The following is a 20,850-nucleotide window of genomic DNA, read 5'->3' on the forward strand; positions in this document are numbered from 1 at the left end:
AACAGAAGAGGCAGATAGTGGTAGGTGTCTGGAATGGGTTACCAAAAGCATTTGTGGAATCAGGCCATTTCAGGTAGACACATGAACGTGAGTTTATCTAAGATGCCCTTTGAACATGATTATGAGTCTATCCGAAAGGGGGCTTTTAGATAGACATATGAATATGATGGGAATGGAGGTATATGGATGATACACGAGGAGGACCTTTATTATAAATTGGCATCAAGCTCTATGGGCCAAATGATACAGAAACAGGAGATGCAGTTAGTTCTTTGGAAGATGAAAGGAATTTATAATTATATAGAGAAGTTGAGCAATAAATGTGATTTAAAGCCATTTAGAATGAGGTGGTTGCATTTAGTGAAACAATCAAATTATTATCTGTCTGGCAGGGACCAGAAGCTGAACAGGAGCCAAGACAGAAGGGACAACTTTTATAACTAAAAGTTATAAATATCATTCCTATCTGTAGAGAGAACAATTTGGAGAGTGTTACCTCAGACCGCAGGGGAGCAGTGGAGATTCCAGGTGCCTTCCAGCAGCTCTCTTCCAGAAAGGCAATACTGCTGTCAAACTGCTCAATATATCTGAAGTATATGCTCAATCTGGGTCCATATCTTGACAATGCACAACCCAAACTTGGCCCAGTCTGATCCCTGGCAGCAAAACAGACAGAGGTCAGTCAGGCAGGTACATTCCCTGTCATCCATGTTGGAGTATACTCTGAAACACCAACAGGCACTTCAACACCCCAAACCCCTGAGATGTCACTCATCCTCAAAACATGGAAGCACAGAAAGGGCCTAACAACCTACTCAAGCTCACGGGAGCCTGCTCCTGGTAAAGGAATCACTTCCAGTGTTATGATCTCCTTAGGTGTTTCCAGATTGACCAAGTGACCTCTGACCTTTAGTTTGTGCCTTCCATTAACCCTGGGCCCCTGCAGTGTGGCAGATGACTTCAGCCCAGCTGAGGCAGTCGGTGACTCTACACTAATCTCATCAACCACTTCTGAACCCAAAGTGTTATCTTTGATCCATAGGGCAGGCTAAGGAGAAGAGTTGAAGTGGAGTATCACAAGTTAGGAAGAATGATTCCTTAGCCATGATCTGCTACAACACTGCTAAACAGTCTCCATCCACACTCAGCAACCCCACCTCCCCTTCTTATGGAAATGCTATGCAGGTACCACTCCAGGGTGCTTCGTTCCAGCTCTCTCAGTATCTCACGGTGAAGTGTGTGCAACTCATTAATGAGATGCAGGGTATGGGTCACTCCTTCTTGGTCAACCAGCAGCTGTCCATTACTATCCATGATCCTTGTGACCACCTCTCTGAAGTTCTGTTGAAACAGAAATGTCCAAAACTGTAAAACTAAAAACACAGTACATGGCATCCCATATTTGGCTTACATTCTATGGCAGCACTCCCACCTCCCAAGCCTAGACAATAACAACCTTGTCCAATCACACAACTCCCACCTTGACCCACTACCCCTACAATTCCTCTCCATTCACACAGTGGGGACAAGGAACAAGAGCTGCAGACAGCTCTTTCAGACAGCTGTACTGAACTTCGATGAGGCCACACTTTTGATTGCCTTGTCATATGAAAAGCATCATTAAGCTTGAGAAAGTGCAACAAATACTTATGAGAATGTTATAGTGTCATGGAGCATCATTGCTCTACATATGTAATTGGAATTGGTTTATTATTGGTCACATGTACAGTGAAAAGCTTACCTTGCACTACTATTCACACCAATCAAATCATTACCTCCAGCATGGAAATAGTACAGTGTAAAACCGAATGCAGAGTAAAGTGCAGGATAAATTTTGTAGCTGTTACACTTTACTTCTGCATTCTTTTGTTGTCTTACCATGTTCTAGCTCAATACACTATGCTGTGATTTGATATGCATGAACTGTATGCAGTAAGCTTTTCACTGTATCTTGTTAGAAGTGACAATAATAAACCACTTCCAATATCAGCAAAAAGGAAGGTGCATTACAGTTAGACAACAGATGCAACATCATAACAAAGTAGATTGTGAGGTCAAGAATAACTCACAAAAATGCTGGAGGAACTCAGCAGGTCAGACAGTATCTATGGAGTGAAATAAAAAGTTGACATTTCTGGCTGAGATGAGGTAGATTATGAGGTCAAGAGCTCAAGTTATTACATTAGGAAACCATTCTATTATAACAGTGGCATAGAAGTTGTCCTTGAACCTGGGGCAGCATGCTTTTGTATCTTCTGCCCAATGGGATAGATTATCTGGGGTGGGTGGGGTCTTTGATTATGATGGCTGCTTTATTGAGATAGCAAAAAGCATAGAAAGGAGGCCGGTTACCGTGATGTGCTGAGCTATGTTCATAACTCTCTGCAGTTTCTTGTGGTCATGGGAAGAGCAGTCCCAAATCAAGCCACGATGTATTCAGATAGGATGCTTTCTATGGTGCATTGATAAAAATTTATAAGGGTCAACAGGAATATACTGGATTTCTTTAGCCTCCTGAGGAAGTAGAGGCATTTTCTTGGCCATCATGTCTACAGTATATGGTTAAACTAGCACAAGCTATAGGTGATGTTCACTCCTAAGAACTTGAAGCTCTCAACATTTTCAGTCTCAGCACCGTTGATGAAGACTGGAGCATGTGCACTGCCTCCCTTTCTGAAGAAATTCAGCAGCTCTTTTGTTTTGCTGACACTGAAAAAAAGGTTGTCTTTGTTTTTATTTTTATTTCATAGAGATACAGCGCAGAACAGGTCCTTCCAGCCACACCACCCAGCAATCCCCAATTTAACCCTAACCTAGTCATGGGACAATTTACTATGACCGATTAACCTACCAAATGGTATGTCTTTGGATGGTTGGAGGAAACTGGACAACTCAGGGAAAACCCACATATTCCAAGGGGACGACATACAGACTCCTTACAGATGATGTCGGAAATCAACTCTGAACTCAAGATACTCTGAGACGTAATCGTGTTGTGCTAACCACCCATGTTACTTCCTGTACTCTGACTCATTGTTTTTAGAGATGTGGCTCACTAAGGTGGTATCATCTGCAAACTTGTATATGGAGTTACAGCATGAGTGTACAGGGAGTAGAGTCGGAGGCTGAGTACACAACCTTGTGCAGCATCAGTGTTCAAAATGATCATTTTGGAGGTGTTGTTGCCTTTCTTTACTGACTGTGGTCTTTGGGTCAGGAAGTTGAAGATCCATTTTCAAAAGAAGGTGTTGATTTCCAGGTCTCAAAGTTTGGAGATGAGTTCGCTTGTATTGAAGGCAAAGCTGTAGTTATAAACAATAGTCTAATGTAGATGTGATTACCATCTTTACAGATGCTCCAGTGTACTGTTTCATAGAACTGTATCAGCAGCAGGCAAATGAAGTGGGCCACGGTTGTCTGGGACACTGCAGTTAATCCATGAAATGACCAGCCTCTTGAAACATTTCATTATGATACATGCCAAAGCCATTAGTCAGTAGTTGTAAAAGCAGGTTACCTTGCTTTTCTAGGTATCAAGATGACAGTTGCCTTCTTAAAGTAGTTGGGAATCTCAGATTGAAGCAGAGAGTAGTTAAAAATGGCTGTAAGTACTCCCACCAACTGATTAGCACCAACTTCCAGGCCAGATGCTTTCCATGGGTTCACTCCCCAAAAGACAGATCTTGAGTCTACAATGGTGACTGGGGCTTCAGGTGCATTGGAGGCTGTCAGGGTAGTTGGTGACATAACAGTCACTTTCTGTCAAATTAAGCTCAACAAGAAAGGACGTGCTGTTGGCTGTGATACTACCTAATTTTATTCTGTAGCCCATTACAGCATGTAAGCCCTGCTACAACTAGTAGCTGGTCTGGAACTTGATTTTGGATCGTCATCTCTTACAGCTTTATGGAGATCCTATTCCTAGAAGATCAGTGTCACGTGATATGAATGCTGCACTCCTAGACTACAGAAGGGAGTGGGTCTCCCAGTCCATCTATGCTTTCAGGTTTGGGAACTCAGAATGTCTGTTACACACTTGCAGATAAAGTCAATGAAGGGGGCAACATACTGGCTGGTAGATGAAGCTTTGAAATAGACTGCCAACTGAAAGCAGTCACACAGAAGCTCACCTGTTTCCTCTAAACCCTCTAAGGTACACTTGGATGTAGCTATCCAGGTGCTTTTTAAATGATACTATTGTACCTGCCTCAACTGCTTCCTCTAGCGGTTCATTCCATAGAGTCACTACCTTCTATATGCAAATACTGCCCCTTTAAGTCTCTCCCCTCACCTCTAGTTTTGGACTCTCATAATTTTAAAAGTCCTCAATTTCCCCACATTTGAAAGAATAAAGACCCAGTCTAATCAACCTCTCCCAATGACTCAGACCCTCTCAACCTGGCAACATCCTCTTAAATTTTCTCTGAACTCCTATTCCAATAATAGAATAACTAAACTATATGCAGTGCTGGACATGTTGCTTCACTAACAACTCATACAATTGCAACAGAATGTCTCTATTCCCATATCAATGCTCTTTCTGATGAAAGTCAGTGTGGCAAGGTGGCACTGATGAACCATAGCAACCTATGCAGGCAGCTGCAAAACTTCTAAATATTCTTCTGAACTACTCTCACTGAAATCGGCAGCCTGTAATTTCCCTTTAAGTAACTCACTTTTGAACTGTCTTAATTAACTAGTAATTTCACAATCTTCTGAAGGACTCAGTAGACTTAACTCTCAAGTATGCAGGTACGGTAACTTTAAACAGATGAAGGTACATTGCTATGGCTGTGAGAATTGGAGGAGGGGAGGATTCCAAGCTAGACTGAAATGCAGGAGAACGAAACTTCCACTACTCAACATCTTGCTAGTAAATGTAGTCGCTGGAGAACAAGATTGAAGACCCCTGGGGAAGATTGCTGTATCGGAGAGAAATGTGAAATTGCTGTGTTTGGAGGTGCATGGAGACATGTTTCACTCTAGACACACCTGATACGTCGATAAGTTCCAAGGGCTTCTCAATACGCAAGATGGACCGGACAGCTGTTTTGAAGAATGCAGGAAGTTGGGGAGGTCTGCGTTTCATGATGAACTCTACAGTGTTTGGACACCGTGGTCTTGTCACACCCTTGTTCCCTTGACAAGGAACATCTAACGATTAAGTGCCGACCATTCTACTTACCAAGAGAGTTTTTCTCCCTGATCCTGACCACAGTTTATATATTATCAAAGGCAGTTGTTAAACAGACTCTCAAAGTATTGAATGCTGCCATCAGCGAACAAGAGGCAACCTACCCTGATGCCATTCAATCCATTGTCAGGGACTTCAATCAGGCTTGTTTGAAGAAATCACTGCCTTTATCATCAACATATAACCTGCAGCACGAGGGTCCCAATACATTCGACCACTGCGACTATGATTAAGAATGCCGACTGTTCCATTGCTAGACCACATTTTGGGAAAGCTGATCACTTGGCTGTCCTCCTTTTACCTGCATTCAGGCAGAAGCTAAACAGCAAGGCTCTAGCGATAAGGACAACAAAACGATGGTTGGGGAGGCAGAGAAGTGGCTAAGGGATTCGAATCGATGCACTGGGCCGTGTTTAAGGACTCATCACAAGATCTGAACAGATACACCATGGTTGTAACGGACTTTATAGAAACAGTCATAAAGAGAGTGTCTTCCCCAATCAGAAACCCTGGATGATCTATGGGATCCACAATCTGTGAAGGCCAAATCAATGGGATTCAAGTCTGGTGACCAAGTAAAATGCAAGGGGTCCAGGTATAATCTCTGGAAAGCCATCTCACATGCAAAGTGGCAAGTCTGGACCAAATGTGAATCACTGAAGGATGCTCAACAGCTGTGACAGGGTTTGAATAATAGGGTTTCACAAAGTGAAACCAAGTGACATAGGTGACAACAAGCCTTCGCTCCCAGATGAGCTCAATGCCATCTATCTTTACCACGACCACCAAAACACAGAGGAACCTGCACAAATTCCCACAGGCCCTGATGTCCCTGTGATTTCAGTTTCTGAGGCTGACATGAAACCATTGTCCAGGAGGTGAACTCACAGAAAGCATCCGGCCCAGATGGGGTACTTGTCCATGTACCAAAGACCTGTGCTGATCAACTAGCTAGAACGTTTGCCAATATCTTTTACCTCTCACTTTGGCAGTCTGAGGTACCCACCTGCTTCAAGCAGGCTTCAATTATACTGGTGCCCAAGAACAATTTGCCTCATTGACAATTGTCCAGTAGAACTTACATCCACAATGATGAAGTACTTTGAGGGGTTGGTGATGAAACATATCAACTCCTGACTGAAAAGCAACTTGGATCCACTCCAGTTTTCCTATTCTCACAATGTCCACAGCAGATGCTATTTCATTAGCTCTTCACTCAACCCTGAAATATCTGATCAGAAAAGGATGCTTTTCATTAACAACAGCTCAACATTCAATACAATTATCCACACAAAACTAATCAATAAACTTCAAGACTTTGGCCTCAATACCTCTTCCACAATCTTCATCAGCACAGTGTACCACAAGGCTGTGTGCTAAGCCTTCTGCTCTACTGGCTTTACACTTACGACAGTGAGGCTAAGCACTGATTCAATGTCACATTTAAGTTTGCTGATGACACCACTGTTGCTGGCCAAATCAAAGGCGATGATGAATCAGCGTAGAGGAGGGAGATTGAAAATCTGGCTGAGTGGAGCCACAACAACAACCTCTCACTCAATGTCAGCAAGACCAAGTAGCTGATCATTGACTTCAGGAGGAAGAAAATGGAGGTCCATGAGACAGTCCTTATTGGGGGATCAGAGGTGGAGAAGGTTATCAACTTTAAATTCCTCAGTGTTATCATTTCAGAGGATCTGTCCTTAGTCGAATGGGTAAATGCCATTATGAAGAAAGCACCGCAGGCCTCTACTTCCTTAGAAGTTTGTGAAGATTTGGATGACTAATGTTTGCTAAACTCTATAGATATTCCAAGGTTCAAAGGTCCAATTTAATGTCAGAGGAATGTATCTGACATTATTCAGAGGAATCCTGAAATGCTTTTGATGTGTGGTGAAGAGTATATTGACTAGTTGCATCACAGCCTGGTATGGAAACACCAATGCCCCTGAACAGAAATAGTGGATACGGCCAGTCCATCACAGGTAAAGCCCTACCTACCATTGAACACATCTACAAGGAGCGCTGTCACAGGAAAGCAGTATCCATCATCAAAGCCCCCACCATCCAGATCATGCTCTCTTCTCACTGCAGCCATCAGGAGGATGGTACAGGAACCTCAGGGCCCATACCACCAGGTTCAGGAATTGTAATTACTCCTCAATCATCAGCCTCTTGAACCAGAGCGCATAATTTCACTCACCCCATCATGGAAACGTTCCCACATCCTATGACCTCACTTTCAAGGACCTATCTAAGAGACTCTTAAAAAACCCTATTGTGATGGGTGTGTGGAATCTGCCACAACCACTGTCACATTCCACAGACCCATCACTCTCTGTGTGAAAAACTTACCCCTGACATAACCTCTGTACCTACTTCCAAGCACTTTAAAACTATTATCTCTCATATTAGCCATTTCAGCCCTGGAAAAAAGCCTCTGGTTATCCACATAATCAATGCCTCTCATCATCTTATACACCTTTATCAGGTCACCTGTCATCCTCTGTCACTCCAAAGGGAAAAGGCAAAGTTCACTCAACCTATTCTCATAAGGCATGCTCTCCAATCCAGGAAACATTCTTGTAAATCTCCTCTGCAATCTCTCAATTGTATCCACATCCTTCCTGCAATGAGGAGACCAGAACCGAACACAGTACTACAAGTGGGGTCTGACCAAGGTCTTATGTAGCTGTAACATTATCTCATGGCTCTTGAACTCAATCCCATGGTTGATGAATGCCAACACAACATATGCCTTCTTAACCACACTGACAACCTGCACAGCAGCTTTGAGTGTCCTGTGGGCACGGACCCAAGATCTCACTGATCATCCACACTGCCAAGAATCTTACCATTAATATTATATTCTACCTTCAAATTTGACTTTCCAAAATGAACCACTTCACACTTATCTGTCTGGAACTCTATCTGCCACTTCTCAGCCCATTTCTGCATCCTATCTGTCTCCCTATCTGCTCCTCAATATTCCTGTTACTATCATAAGAAACACCCAGTACAGTTTCTGCCCCTTCCTGTTTCTGACTTCCACCGACTCTGACTCAGTAGCCAATCCCTCCATTACTTCCTCCTTTTCTGCAGCCATGACACTATCCCCGTTTAGCAATGCCACCTCTTTTGCTCTCTCTCCCTGTCCTTTTTGAAATGTCTAAAGCCTGGCACATTCAGCAGCCATTCCTGCCCCTGAGCCATCCAAGTCTCTGTAATGGCCAGAGACCATTGTTGTTATTTTTTCTTTGTATTTGCACAGATTGTTGTCTTTTGTATGTTGGTTGTTTGTCCATCCTGCTGAATGTGGTCTTTTGATTTTATTAGTTTCTTGGATTTAAATGTGTATGCCCACAAGAAAATGGAAATGTATATGGTGACATATAAATACTTCAATAATAAATTTAACTTTGAACTGCAGCTTTTCACCAGCCTGTCTACCTGTGATGCCATTCTCAATGAACTATGCACTTGTGCTCCTAGTTTCCACTGTTTCCGAGTACTCTACTATTCATAATACAACTCCCACACCAGTTCCAAAATGCATCACCTCACATTTAACTGTATTGAAATTCATTTGCCACTCCTCATGTACTTCCTTAATTAATGAAGGTCCCTCTGTAATCTACAATAACTTCCTAAATCAACAACCACCTCCCTAAAGTCATCTGCAAACTTGCTGATCAAGTCTTGAACATTCACATCTGAATAATTTATGTAAGTAACAAATAATAGTGTTAACACCAGCCCCTGCAGCACACTACCCCTCAGTGGCCTATGTTCTGCAAAACAACCTTCAACCACCATCCTCTGCTTCCAACCAAAATTTTCAAAGCAAATTTTGAATCTAGGTAACTAAGTTTCCTGAATTCTACGGGACCTAAACCTCAAGACCAACTTACCATAAAGGACCTTTTCAAAGGCCTTGCTGCAATCCAAATGGTCATATAACAGCCCTACCCTCACCTACCCTTGCAGTTACCTCTTTAAAATAGTACTTGAATTATAAGGAGAGGCTGAGCAGGCCAGTTCTTTCTTTCCCCTTGGATCAGAGGAGACTGAAGACTGACCTTATCGAGGTATATAAACAACAGGAATTCTGCAGATGCTGGAAATTCAAGCAACACACATCAAAGTTGCTGGTGAATGCAGCAGGCCAGGCAGCATCTATAGGAAGAGGTACAGTCGACGTTTCAGGCCGAGACTCTTCGTCAGGACTAACTGGAAGGAAGAGTTAGTAAGAGATATGAAAGTGGGAGGGGGAGGGGGAGATCCAAAATGATAGGAGAAGACAGGAGGGGGAGGGATGGAGCCAAGAGCTGGACAGGTGATAGGCAAAAGGGATATGAGAGGATCATGGGACAGGAGCCCCGGGGAGAAAGACAAGGAGGGGGGAACCTAGAGGATGGGCAAGGGGTATAGTCAGAGGGGCAGAGGGAGAAAAAGGAGAGTGAGAGAAAGAATGTGTGTGTAAAAATAAATAACGGATGGGGTACGAGGGGGAGGTGGGGCATTAGCGGAAGTTAGAGAAGTCAATGTTCATGCCATCAGGTTGGAGGCTACCCAGACGGAATATAAGGTGTTGTTCCTCCAACCTGAGTGTGGCTTTACAGTAGAGGAGGCCGTGGATAGACATGTCAGAATGGGAATGGGATGTGGAATTAAAATATGTGGCCACTGGGAGATCCTGCTTTCTCTGGCGGACAGAGCGTAGGTGTTCAGCAAAGCAGTCTCCCAGTCTGCATCAGGTCTCGCCAATGTATAGAGGTCCACATCGGGAGCACCGGACACAGTATATCACCCCAGCTGACTCACAGGTGAAGTGTCGCCTCACTTGGAAGGACTGTTTGGGGCCCTGAATGGCGGTGAGGGAGGAAGTGTAAGGGCATGTGTAGCACTTGTTCCGCTTACAAGGATAAGTGCCAGGAGGGAGATCAGTGGGGAGGGATGGGGGGGACGAATGGACAAGGGAGTCACGTAGGGAGCGATCCCTGCGGAAAGCAGAGGTGGGGGAGGGAAAGATGTGCTTAGTGGTGGGATATAAGATCTATATAAGAGGTATATAAGATCTGAGTGGCATCGATAGGGTGAACGCATGTAGTCTCTTTCCAAGGAGAAGAAATCAAAAACTCATGTGTATTGTTTAAGATGAGAGGGGAAATATTTTAAAGAGGTCAAAGCGGCAACTTTTATATGTAGAGAGTGCTGATATATGGAACAAGCTGCCAGAGGGAGTTGGTGAGGTAGATACAATAATAACTTTCAAAAGACATTTGCACAATGCTGTAGTAATTTTATGTACTGCACTAAACTGCTACTGCAAAAGAAACAAATTTTATGACATATGTAAGTGATGAGAAACCTGATTCTGATATGGGTCTCTATTGTGAACTGAGAGTGGAAAGGGGGCAGGGAGAGGGGAATCATGGTTGGAAAAAGGGGAAGGGAGAGGGGAGGAAGTGGAAAACTCCAGAGAGACATTCTGTAATGATCAATAAACCAAATGTTTTGAGTCAAATTTCCTTACCTGGTGTCTCAGCACTGGGTGTGCCTGCAACTGTGCCACCCAACCCCACCCCACCCTGGCAATCCTTCTCCCCGCCCACCCCACACTCTTCCTGCGGTGCTCCACCTCACCATTCCCAACACCCTTTGCTCCCGCCAGCCTTACAAACTCACTCTCTGTTCCACGTTGACAATTACCCTTGCTTGTGTGCCTAAGACTTACGCACAGTACTGTACATGAATAGGAAAGGTTGAGAAGGATGTGGGTTAAACGTGAGCAAAGAGAATGACCTTTGATGAGAATGTTGGTCAGCATGGACCAGTTGATTGAAAAGATCTGTTTCTACACTCTATGTATCTCTACTCTATGACCCCATGACATACAAATCAGGATCATGGGTCAAATAGTCTCAACAGAAACTGAGAAATTGGTTAAGTACTTTGGTATGGATTCTGTTATGTTTTGTAACTTCAAAATATTAAATATTAAATTCAAAGAAACTCACAGGAGTCTGAAATACAGCCGTATACTTTGAGTTTACTTTAAGCGAAGTGTGCACATATCACATGATGATGTATGCAATTAATGCATTTTACATTTCACCCGTAATTATTTATTTAAACGAAAACGATTGCTTAATCAACCATATATTCAAGATTACTCAGATATAATTGAAATATAAAATACATAAACTCCTCCAAACTCCACCTCAATATAGAATGCAGAGATCCACAGCAAGGCTGAAAGATTCACTGTGAAGAATTTCTTACTGTAGTGGGATGATGCCTTTTCTGACAAGGGGGATGGCTCTGCTGAGCATGTGAGACCTGTGGCTGTGAAACAATCTCAGGTACTGGGGCATCCTCCATAGTGGTTGCAGGAATTGACTTTGGGACTGCAGAAAGTGGCTCTGACAGCTCCAGACATCTTCTTCCTTTTTCTTCTTCCAGTTTGTGCATTTTCATTTTGGAAAAGTGCATTCAGCTCACTGGAGTATTCTCTTATTAATCCTTCATTTGCTCCTTTTACCATCTGATCTCTCCTCTTGGCTTCCTCATCCACAACATCTGACTAATACTCTGTTTCCATATCTCCATTCACTCCTTTCTTTTTGGCCCTCCATTCATCCAGCTGGGCTTTAGTCCGTGCATCTACTTTACAAGCAGCTTTTCATCTCCCAGTTAACATAGAAAACACAGAAAACCTACAGCACAATACAGGCCTTTCGGCCCACAAAGTTGTGCCGAACATGTCCCTACCTTAGAAATTACCAGGCTTACCCATAGCCCTCTATTTTTCTAAGCTCCATGTACCTATCCAAAAGTCTCTTAAAAGACCCTATCGTATCTGCCTCTACCACTGTTGCTGGCAGCCCATTCCACGCACTCACCAATCTCTGCGTAAAAAACTTCCCCCTGACATCTCCTCTGTACCTACAACCCAGCACCTTAAACCTGTGTCCTCTTGTGGCAACCATTTCAGCCCTGGGAAAAAGCCTCTGACTATCCACACGATCAATGCCTCTCATCATCTTATACACCTCTATCAAGTCACCTCTCATCCTCCATCGCTCCAAGGAGAAACAGCCGAGTTCATTCAACCTGTTTTCATAAGGCATGCTCCCCAATCCAGGCAACATCCTTGTAAATCTCCTCTGCACCCTTTCTATGGTTTCCACATCCTTCCTGTAGTGAGGCGACCAGAACTGAGTACAGTACTCCAAGTGGGGTCTGACCAGGGTCCTATATAGCTGCAACATTACCTCTCAGCTCCTAAATTCAATTCCACGACTAATGAAGGCCAATACACCGTATGCCTTCTTAAGTATAGAGTCAACCTGTGCAGTTGCTTTGAGTGACCTATGGACTCGGACCCCAAGATCCCGCTGATCCTCCACACTGCCAAGAGTCTTACCACTAATACTATATTCTGCCATCATATTTGACCTACCAAAATGAACCACTTCACACTTATCTGGGTTCAACTCCATCTGCCACTTCTCAGCCCAGTTTTGCATCTTATCAATGTCCTGCTGTAACCTCTGACAGCCCTCCACGCTATCTACACCTCCAACCTTTGTGTCATTAGCGAACTTACTAACCCATCCCTCCACTTCCTCATCCAGGTCATTTATAAAAATCATGAAGAGTAAGGGTCCCAGAACAGATCCCTGAGGCACACCACTGGTCACCGACCTCCATCAGAATGTGACCCGTCTACAACCACTTTTTGCCTTCTGTGGGCAAGCCAGTTCTGGATCCACAAAGCAATGTCCCCTTGGATCCCATGCCCCCTTACTTTCTCAATAAGCCTTGCATGAGGTACCTTGTCAAATGCCTTGCTGAAATCCATATACACTACATCTACTGTTCTGTCTTCATCAATGTGTTTAGTCACATCCTCAAAGCATTCAATCACGCCCGTAAGGCACGACCTGCCCTTGACAAAGCCATGCTGACTATTCCTTATCATACTATACCTCTCCAAATGTTCATAAATCCTGCCTCTCAGGATCTTCTCCATCAACTTACCAACCACTGAAGTAAGACTCACTGGTCTATAATTTCCTGGGCTATTTCTACTCCCTTTCTTGAATAAGGGAACAACATCCGCAACCCTTCAATCCTCCGGAACTTCTCCTGCTCCCATTGATGATTCGAAGATCATCGCCAGAGACTTAGCGATCTCCTCCCTCGCCTCCCACAGTAGCCTGGTCCTGGCGACTTATCCAATTTGATGCTTTCCAAAAGCTCCAGCACATCCTCTTTCTTAATATCTATATGCTCAAGCTTTTCAGTCCACTGCAAGTCATCACTACAATCACCAAGATCCTTTTCCATAGTGAATACTGAAGTAGAGTATTCATTAAGTACCTTGCTATTTCCTCCGGTTCCATACATATTTTCCCACTGTCACACTTGATAGGTCCTGTTCTTTCATGTCTTATTGTCTTGGTCTTCACATACTTGCAGAATGTCCTGGGTTTTTCCTTAATCCTGCCTGCCTTCTCATGGCCCCTTCTAGCTCTCCTAATTTTCTTTTAAAGCTACTTCCTGTTAGCCTTATAATCTTCTAGATCTCTACCATTACCTAGCTCTCTGAACCTTTCGTAAGCTTTTCTTTTCTACTTGACTAGAATTATTACAGCCTTTGTACACCACGGTTCCTGTACCCTACCATAACTTCCCTGTCTCATTGGAACATACCTGTGCAGAACTCCACACAAATATCCCCTGAATATTTCCCACATTTCTTCCGTACTTTTCCCTGAGAACATCTGTTCCCAATTTAAGCTTCCAATTTCCTGCCTGATAGCCTCATAATTCCCCTTACTCCAATTAAACACTTTTCTAACTTGTCTGTTCCTATCTCTCTCCAATATTATTGTAAAGGAGATAGAATTACAATCACTATCTCCAAAGTGCTTTCCCACTGAGAGATCTGACACCTGACCAGGTTCATTTCCCAATACCAAATCAAGTACAGTCTCTCCTCTTTTGGGCTTATCTGCATATTGTGTCAAGAAACCTTCCTGAACGCACCAAACAACCTCCACCCCATCTAAATCCCTTGCTCTAGGGAGATGCTAATCGACATTTGGGATTAAAATCTCCAATCATGACAACTCTGTTATTATTACACCTTTCCAGGATCTGTTTCCCTATCTGCTCCTCGTTATCCCTGTTACTATTAAGTGGCCTATAAAAAACACCCAGTAAAGTTATTGACCCCTTCCTGTTCCTAACCTCCACCCATAGAGACTCCGTAGACAACCTCTCCATGACATCCACCTTTTCTGCAGCCGTGATACTATCTCTGATCAACAGTGCCAAGCCCCCCACCTCTTTTGCCTCCCTCCCTGTCTTTTCTGAAACATCTAAAACCCGGCACTTGAAGTAACCATTCCTGTCCCTGAGCCGTCCAAGTCTCTGTAATGGCCACCACATCATAGCTCCAAGTACTGATCCACGCTCTAAGCTCATCCTCTTTGTTCACAATACTCCTTTCGTTAAAATAGAACTGTCAGACTGTCGGTCTGAGCATGTCCTTTCTCTATCACCTGCCTGTCCTCCCTCACATACTGTCTCCAAGCTTTCTCAATTTGTGAGCCAACCGCCTCTTCCCCAGTCTCTTCAGTTCGGTTCCCACCGCCCAACAATTCTAGTTTAAACTCTCCCCAGTAGCCTTAGCAAACCTCCCCGCCAGGATATTGGTCCCCCTGGGATGCAAGTACAACCCGTCCTATTTGTACAGGTCACACCTGCCCCAAAAGAGGTCCCAATGATCCAGAAATCTGAATCCCTGCCCCCTGCTCCAATCCCTCAGCCATGCATTTATCCTCCAGCTCATTCTATTCCTATACTCACTGTCATGTGGCACAGGCAGTAATCCCGAGATTACTACCTTTGCAGTCCTGCTTCTCAACTTCCTTCCTAACTCCCTGTAGTCTTTTTTCAGGACCCCTTCCCTTTTCCTACCTATGTCATTGGTACCACAACCTCTGGCTGTTCTCCCTCCCACTGCAGAATATTTTGGACGCCATCTGAAACATCCTGGTCCCTGGCACCTGGGAGGCAAACTGCCATCCGAGTTTCTTTCCTGCATCCACAGAATCACCTGTCTGACCCCCTAACTATAGAGTCCCCTGTCACTACTGCTTTCCTCTTCCTTTCCCTACCCTTGTAGGCTGTCCCCACCAACAGTACTCAAACAGGAATATTTATTGTCAAGGAGTACAGCCACAGGGGTACTCTCTAGTACCTGACTCTTCCCCTTCCCTCTCCTGACTGTTACCCACTTGTCTGTCTCCCGTGGCCCTAGCGTGAGCACCTGCCTATAACTCCTTTCTATCACCTCTTTGCCCTCCCTGACCAGATGAAGGTTATCGAGCTGCATCTCCAGTTCCCTAACCTGGTCCCTTAGGAGCTGCAGCTCGACACACCGGGTGCAGATATGGCCATTCGGGGGGCTGGGAGACTCTAAGACCTCCCACATCTTACACTGAGCACTGAACACCAACCTCACACACATACTTCCTTTCCGCAATTAACACAGGTAAACCTACCTTGCTTCGTTACCGCCTAAGCCCATCAAGCCAAAGCCCTATCACTCTGCTGCCTTCTCACTCCACTGCCCCCTGGACATGGTGGTCTTCTTTTTAAACTTTTCCCACTCTACTGGCTGATGTCACGTTCCTGTACAGTCTTGCTTCTCTTTACCCCGAGTAGTAAAAATGCCTTCACTCCAGAAATCCTTAGCCAATCACTTGCAGCCTTCTTGCTCCAAATTTTATGTATATGCAATATTAAGTTTATGCAATAATCTTAATGCACACAGAGTAGATTCTTTTTCTTTATACTCACAAAAGTCGAATGCTTGCAATTTTCCTAAAGCTCCTTGAACTCTCTTCCAGCTTAAAACTAAGCCACATTTTGCAGGTAACTGCCTGATTAACGTATCAGAAGCTTTCTTAGATATGTTGCCTACGAAAACTGTTGTAGTCAGATCACAGCTATTGTCACTTTTACAATTCTTCTGAGCAGCCTGGTCTTTCCTTGTCCAATATGTTTTCCAACCAAAGGCACAGCGGTTGTCATGAACACTTGTTTGTCCTCTGTTGGGCAACAGTTCATAGTGTTTGGCATGGAGACAGTTGTGGCATCATCCAGTATCTTTCTTAATTCGCTTTCAGATCACTTCATTGCAGGGGATTTGGCATGCATATTGTGGATGGTCTCCAATCAAGTTGTAGTTGGTTCAGCCAGTCACACCCTCACACACCTTCTGTTTTTACCACATACAAGCTCAATGTGGCTTGCTGGTTGTTGTATTTTACAGTTATGAATATCATTCCCACAGGAGTTACTTTTAGACCATAGGACCTCTTCTTTTTGATTTCATTTATGAAACCTAAAGCATTCTGCAATCAACAATGGCTTTGGTTCTCAGTGTTCCCGCATTACTTTGACAAGCTCATTTCTGCAGATTTTATTGGAGCAGTCAAACTTCAAAGCAAACCGAATGCCTTTAACCCGAATGCACTAAGCAAAATTGGCACTTATTTCTCATTGGTTATTTAATTTGCTTGAAAATACTTTGCCAATAGTTCAGTATACAATCCGGTTACGTTGGAAAGATTGAAGAATTTGATTGCACAACTAGTTGCCTGTTGCGCAATCAAACTCTTCAATCTTTCCAACGTAACCGGATTAGTATCACCCGGTGCTCATTGTTTATGAACCCGGAGTTCTTCCACTTATTGCCTTAAAAAAAAACTCAGACGTGTTTTCCCTTCCAAAGAACGTGTATTGGTTGCTTTTTTTTAAACTCGACCATCTCTCCACATTTTAAACACACTGATGCTCTCGCAGTGTTTTATTTTATTTCCAACATCTCACTGCATTTAACAGGTTGGCAACCGTGTCGGGTTCGTTTTAAGAATACCTCATCACCAACTTTAAGCTTTGCAACTTCAAAATATTAAATTAATGCAAAGAAACTCACAGGAGTCCGGAAATATGGGTGTATACTTCAAGTTTACTTGAAGCGATGTGCACACGTATCACGTAGTAATGAGATTATGTATGCAATTCATGTATTTTACATTTAACCTGTAATTAATTATTTAAATGAACAAGAATGCTTCATCAAACCATATACAAGATTACTCAGATATTATTTAAATTTTAAATACACAACAGATTCTTCCTCAGAAGTTGTTTCCTGCAGTTCATTCTCATCCTAACATCTGAAGAAACCATCATCACAGAAGTTTGAAGGTCCACAGCACATTCATACTCACTTCCTGCACTGACATCCCCAGGAACGTTAAGTAAACACGGCTACTCACCAAGTGTAGGTCCTGAAGAAGACTCACAAACCTGTGTAAGGGAGACAAATGGAGAGATACTTAATAAATATGGAGGGGTAGAGAAGAGTATAAAATATACAGCTGGATAGCAGAGCAACAGGCCCTTCAGGCCAATATGTCTGTGCTGATCATGATGCCAACATACGCACTCGCTCTCTAGATAAGTAGGTATACCTTCACTCCCTGTCATTGGGGAAATGTACCTACACCATCTCTGGACATGTATGTACAGTACACTGTCCATAGTTAGGGTAGTTCAGGGTATGAACCTACACTCTGACTTTGGGGACTTGTACCTACACTGTCTCTTTATCAGGAAAAAGTACCAATGCTGCCTCTGTAATTAGGGACCTACACTCTCTCATTAATTAGTGACATGTACCTGTAGTGTCTGAGTCAGAGACATGTGTCTAATTTCGCTCTACAGTTTGGACATGTTCCTGCAACTGTCTATGTAGAGTTGGACATGCAACTATAGTGAGGGATACGTAATACATTCTCTGTAGTTAATGACAGAGACGTTCTCTGTGTTGTGGATAGTGTGAAAGGCTATCAGAGGTTACAACGGGACACCGATAGTTTGAAAAACTGGGCTGAAAAGTGGTAGATGGAGTTCAACGCAGATAAGTGTGAGGTGGCTCATTTTGGCAGGTCAAATGCGATGGCAGAATATAGTATTAATGATAAGACTCTTGGCAGTGTGGAGGATCAGAGGGATCTTAGGGTCTGAGTCCATAGGACACTCAAAGCTGCTGCACAGGTTGGCTGTGTGGTTAAGAAGGCATACCGTACAGTGCATTGGCCTTCATCAACCATGGGATTGAGTTTAAGAGCCGAGAGGTAATGTTAAAGCTGTATAGGACCCTGGTCAGACCCCACTTGGAGTATTGTGCTCAGTTCTAGTCACCTCGCTACAGGTGCTGGGGAGTAGGTACAGAGGAAATGTCAGGGGTAAGTTTTTTACTCAGAGAGTGGTGAGTGCATGGAATGGGCTGCTGGCAACGGTGGTGGAGGCGGATACGATAGGGTCTTTTAAGAGACTCCTGGCTAGGTACATAGAGCTTAGAAAAATAGAGGGTTACGGGTAACCCTAGGTAATTTCTAAAGTAACTACATGTTCAGCACAGCAGCGTGCACCAAAGGGCCTGTATTGTGCTGTAGGTTTTCTATGTTTCTAACTACGTTGTCTCTGTAGATATGGACAGGAACCTACACTGCCGCAGAAAGGGACGGGCACCCACACACTATGTAGTCAACATTATGTACCAACAGTGCCTCTGCATGTACATACCTGCATTACCTCTGCTGTTGGAGCATGTACGTACACTCTCTGTAGTGAGGCGTGTGTAACTACAGCATTGTTAGGGACATGAACATACACCTTGGCATGTACATAAACTCTCTGTTGTTAGGGCATGCACTTGCCTTCTCTGTGTGTTCTCTGAACATGCACTTATGTTGTCTCTGTAATTAGGATAAAGTAACTACACAGTCTGTACCTGGGAGCATGTACCTACACTCTTTGTAGTGAGGAACGAGCAGCTGTACTGCCTCTGTAGTTAGCAACAACTATAGTACTTGCACTTTCTCTGCAGTTAAGGACACATACCTACATTCTTTCTGTAATGGGAGACATATAGTTATACTACATGTGTAAATAGTGACATGTTGCCTGGATTGGTGAGTGTGCCTTATGAGAATAGGTTGAGTGAACTTGGCCTTTTCTCCTTGGAGCAATGGAGGATGAGAGGTGACCTGATAAAGGTGTATAAGATGATGAGAGGCATTGATCGTGTAGATAGTCAGAGACTTCTTCCCAGGACTGAAGTGGCTAACATGAGAGGCATAATTTTAAGGTGTTTGGGAGTAGGTACAAGGGGATGTCAGAGGTAAGTTTTTCACGCAGAGTGGTGGGTGCGTGGAATGGGCTGGAATGGTGGTGAGGAGGATAAGATAGGGTCTTTTAAGAGACTCCTGGATAGGTGCATGGAGCTTAGAAAAATATAGAGGGCTATGCAGTAGGGAATTTCTAGCCAGATTCTAGAGCAGCGGTTCCCTACCACCGGGCCGTGGACTGGTACCGGGCCGCAAAGCATGTGCTACCGGGCTGCGAGGAAGCGATATGAGTCAGCTGAACCTTTCCTCATTCCCTGTCACACACTGTTGAACTTGAATATAGGGTTGTCAACTGTCCCGTATTGCTGGGACATCCCATATATTGGGCTAAATTGGTTTGTCCTATACAGTACCGCCCTTGTCCCGTATTTCCCCCACTAAGGTAGAGCGTTCCTATGAAACCCTTCATGCCGACATGGCATAAAGTGAAGAAGCAATTACCATTAATTTATATGGGAAAAAATTTTTGAGCGTTCCCAGACCCAAAAAATAACCTACCAAATCATTCCAAATAACAAAACCTAAAATAACACTAACATACAGTAAAAGAGGAGTGATATGATAAATACACAGCCTATATAAAGTAGAAATAATGTATGTACAGTGTAGTCGGGAAGATTAAGTCAAAACCGATTGTGGAAAAAAATCAGCACGTACGCGCATGTCACAGGTGCCCACGCAAGGCTTCATGGTCATGGTAGTCTTACTCGGGGTAAACACAGTTCCATTTTGACTGCTACTTTTGTCCCTTATTTGGGAGTGAGAAAGTTGGCAACTCTAACTGTAAAAGACATGTTGAGGTGAGTTTAACCCTACTTCAACACCCGCCTGTCAGCCGGTCCACAAGAATATTGTCAATATTAAACCAGTCTGCGGTGCAAAAAAGGTTGGGGACCCCTGTTCTAGAGTAGGTTACATGGACAGCACAACATTGTGGGTTGAAGGGCCTGTAACGTAATATAGATTTTCTATGTTTCTATGATGTCAGGTTCAGAGGCCTATAATTTCCTGGATTACTCTTAGAGTCTTTCTTAAACAGTAGAGCCACATTTGCTATCCTCCAATGGATCCAGCATCTCACCCGTCACAATGATGCTTTAAATATCTCTGCCAGGGACAATGCAATTCCTGCAATAGCCTCCCACAGGGTATGAGGGAACACGTTTTCAGGCCTTGGGGATTTAGCCACACTAATTTGCCTCAGGACAGCAAAAACCTCCTCCTCTGAAATCTGTACAGATGACCTTGCTCCTGCTTTGCCTGGCATCTATAACTCTGTGTCCATCTCCTGAGTAAATATAGCTGCAAATAATCCGTTTAAGGTCTCCACCAGCTCATTTGGCTCCACACATAAATTAACTCTCTGATCTTCAA

At 43.7% G+C, this 20,850-nt stretch overlaps 1 protein-coding gene across 1 annotated transcript in view; it reads right to left on the bottom strand.

Annotated features, from left to right (window-relative positions):
* The window catches only part of LOC134357162 (FYVE, RhoGEF and PH domain-containing protein 5-like), a 209,189-nt gene that overhangs the window by 142,062 nt on the left and 46,277 nt on the right, over window positions 1–20,850 (bottom strand). The window contains exons 5-7 of the mRNA XM_063068460.1: window positions 17,560–17,590; window positions 1,190–1,341; window positions 497–656 (exon numbers count right to left, since the gene is read on the bottom strand). Coding sequence (XP_062924530.1) covers window positions 497–656; window positions 1,190–1,341; window positions 17,560–17,590 — 343 coding nt within the window. The remainder of the gene's footprint in view (window positions 1–496; window positions 657–1,189; window positions 1,342–17,559; window positions 17,591–20,850) is intronic.

Source organism: Mobula hypostoma, chromosome 15 (assembly GCF_963921235.1).
Source record: "Mobula hypostoma chromosome 15, sMobHyp1.1, whole genome shotgun sequence".
In the NCBI taxonomy this organism is placed as follows: domain Eukaryota; kingdom Metazoa; phylum Chordata; class Chondrichthyes; order Myliobatiformes; family Myliobatidae; genus Mobula; species Mobula hypostoma.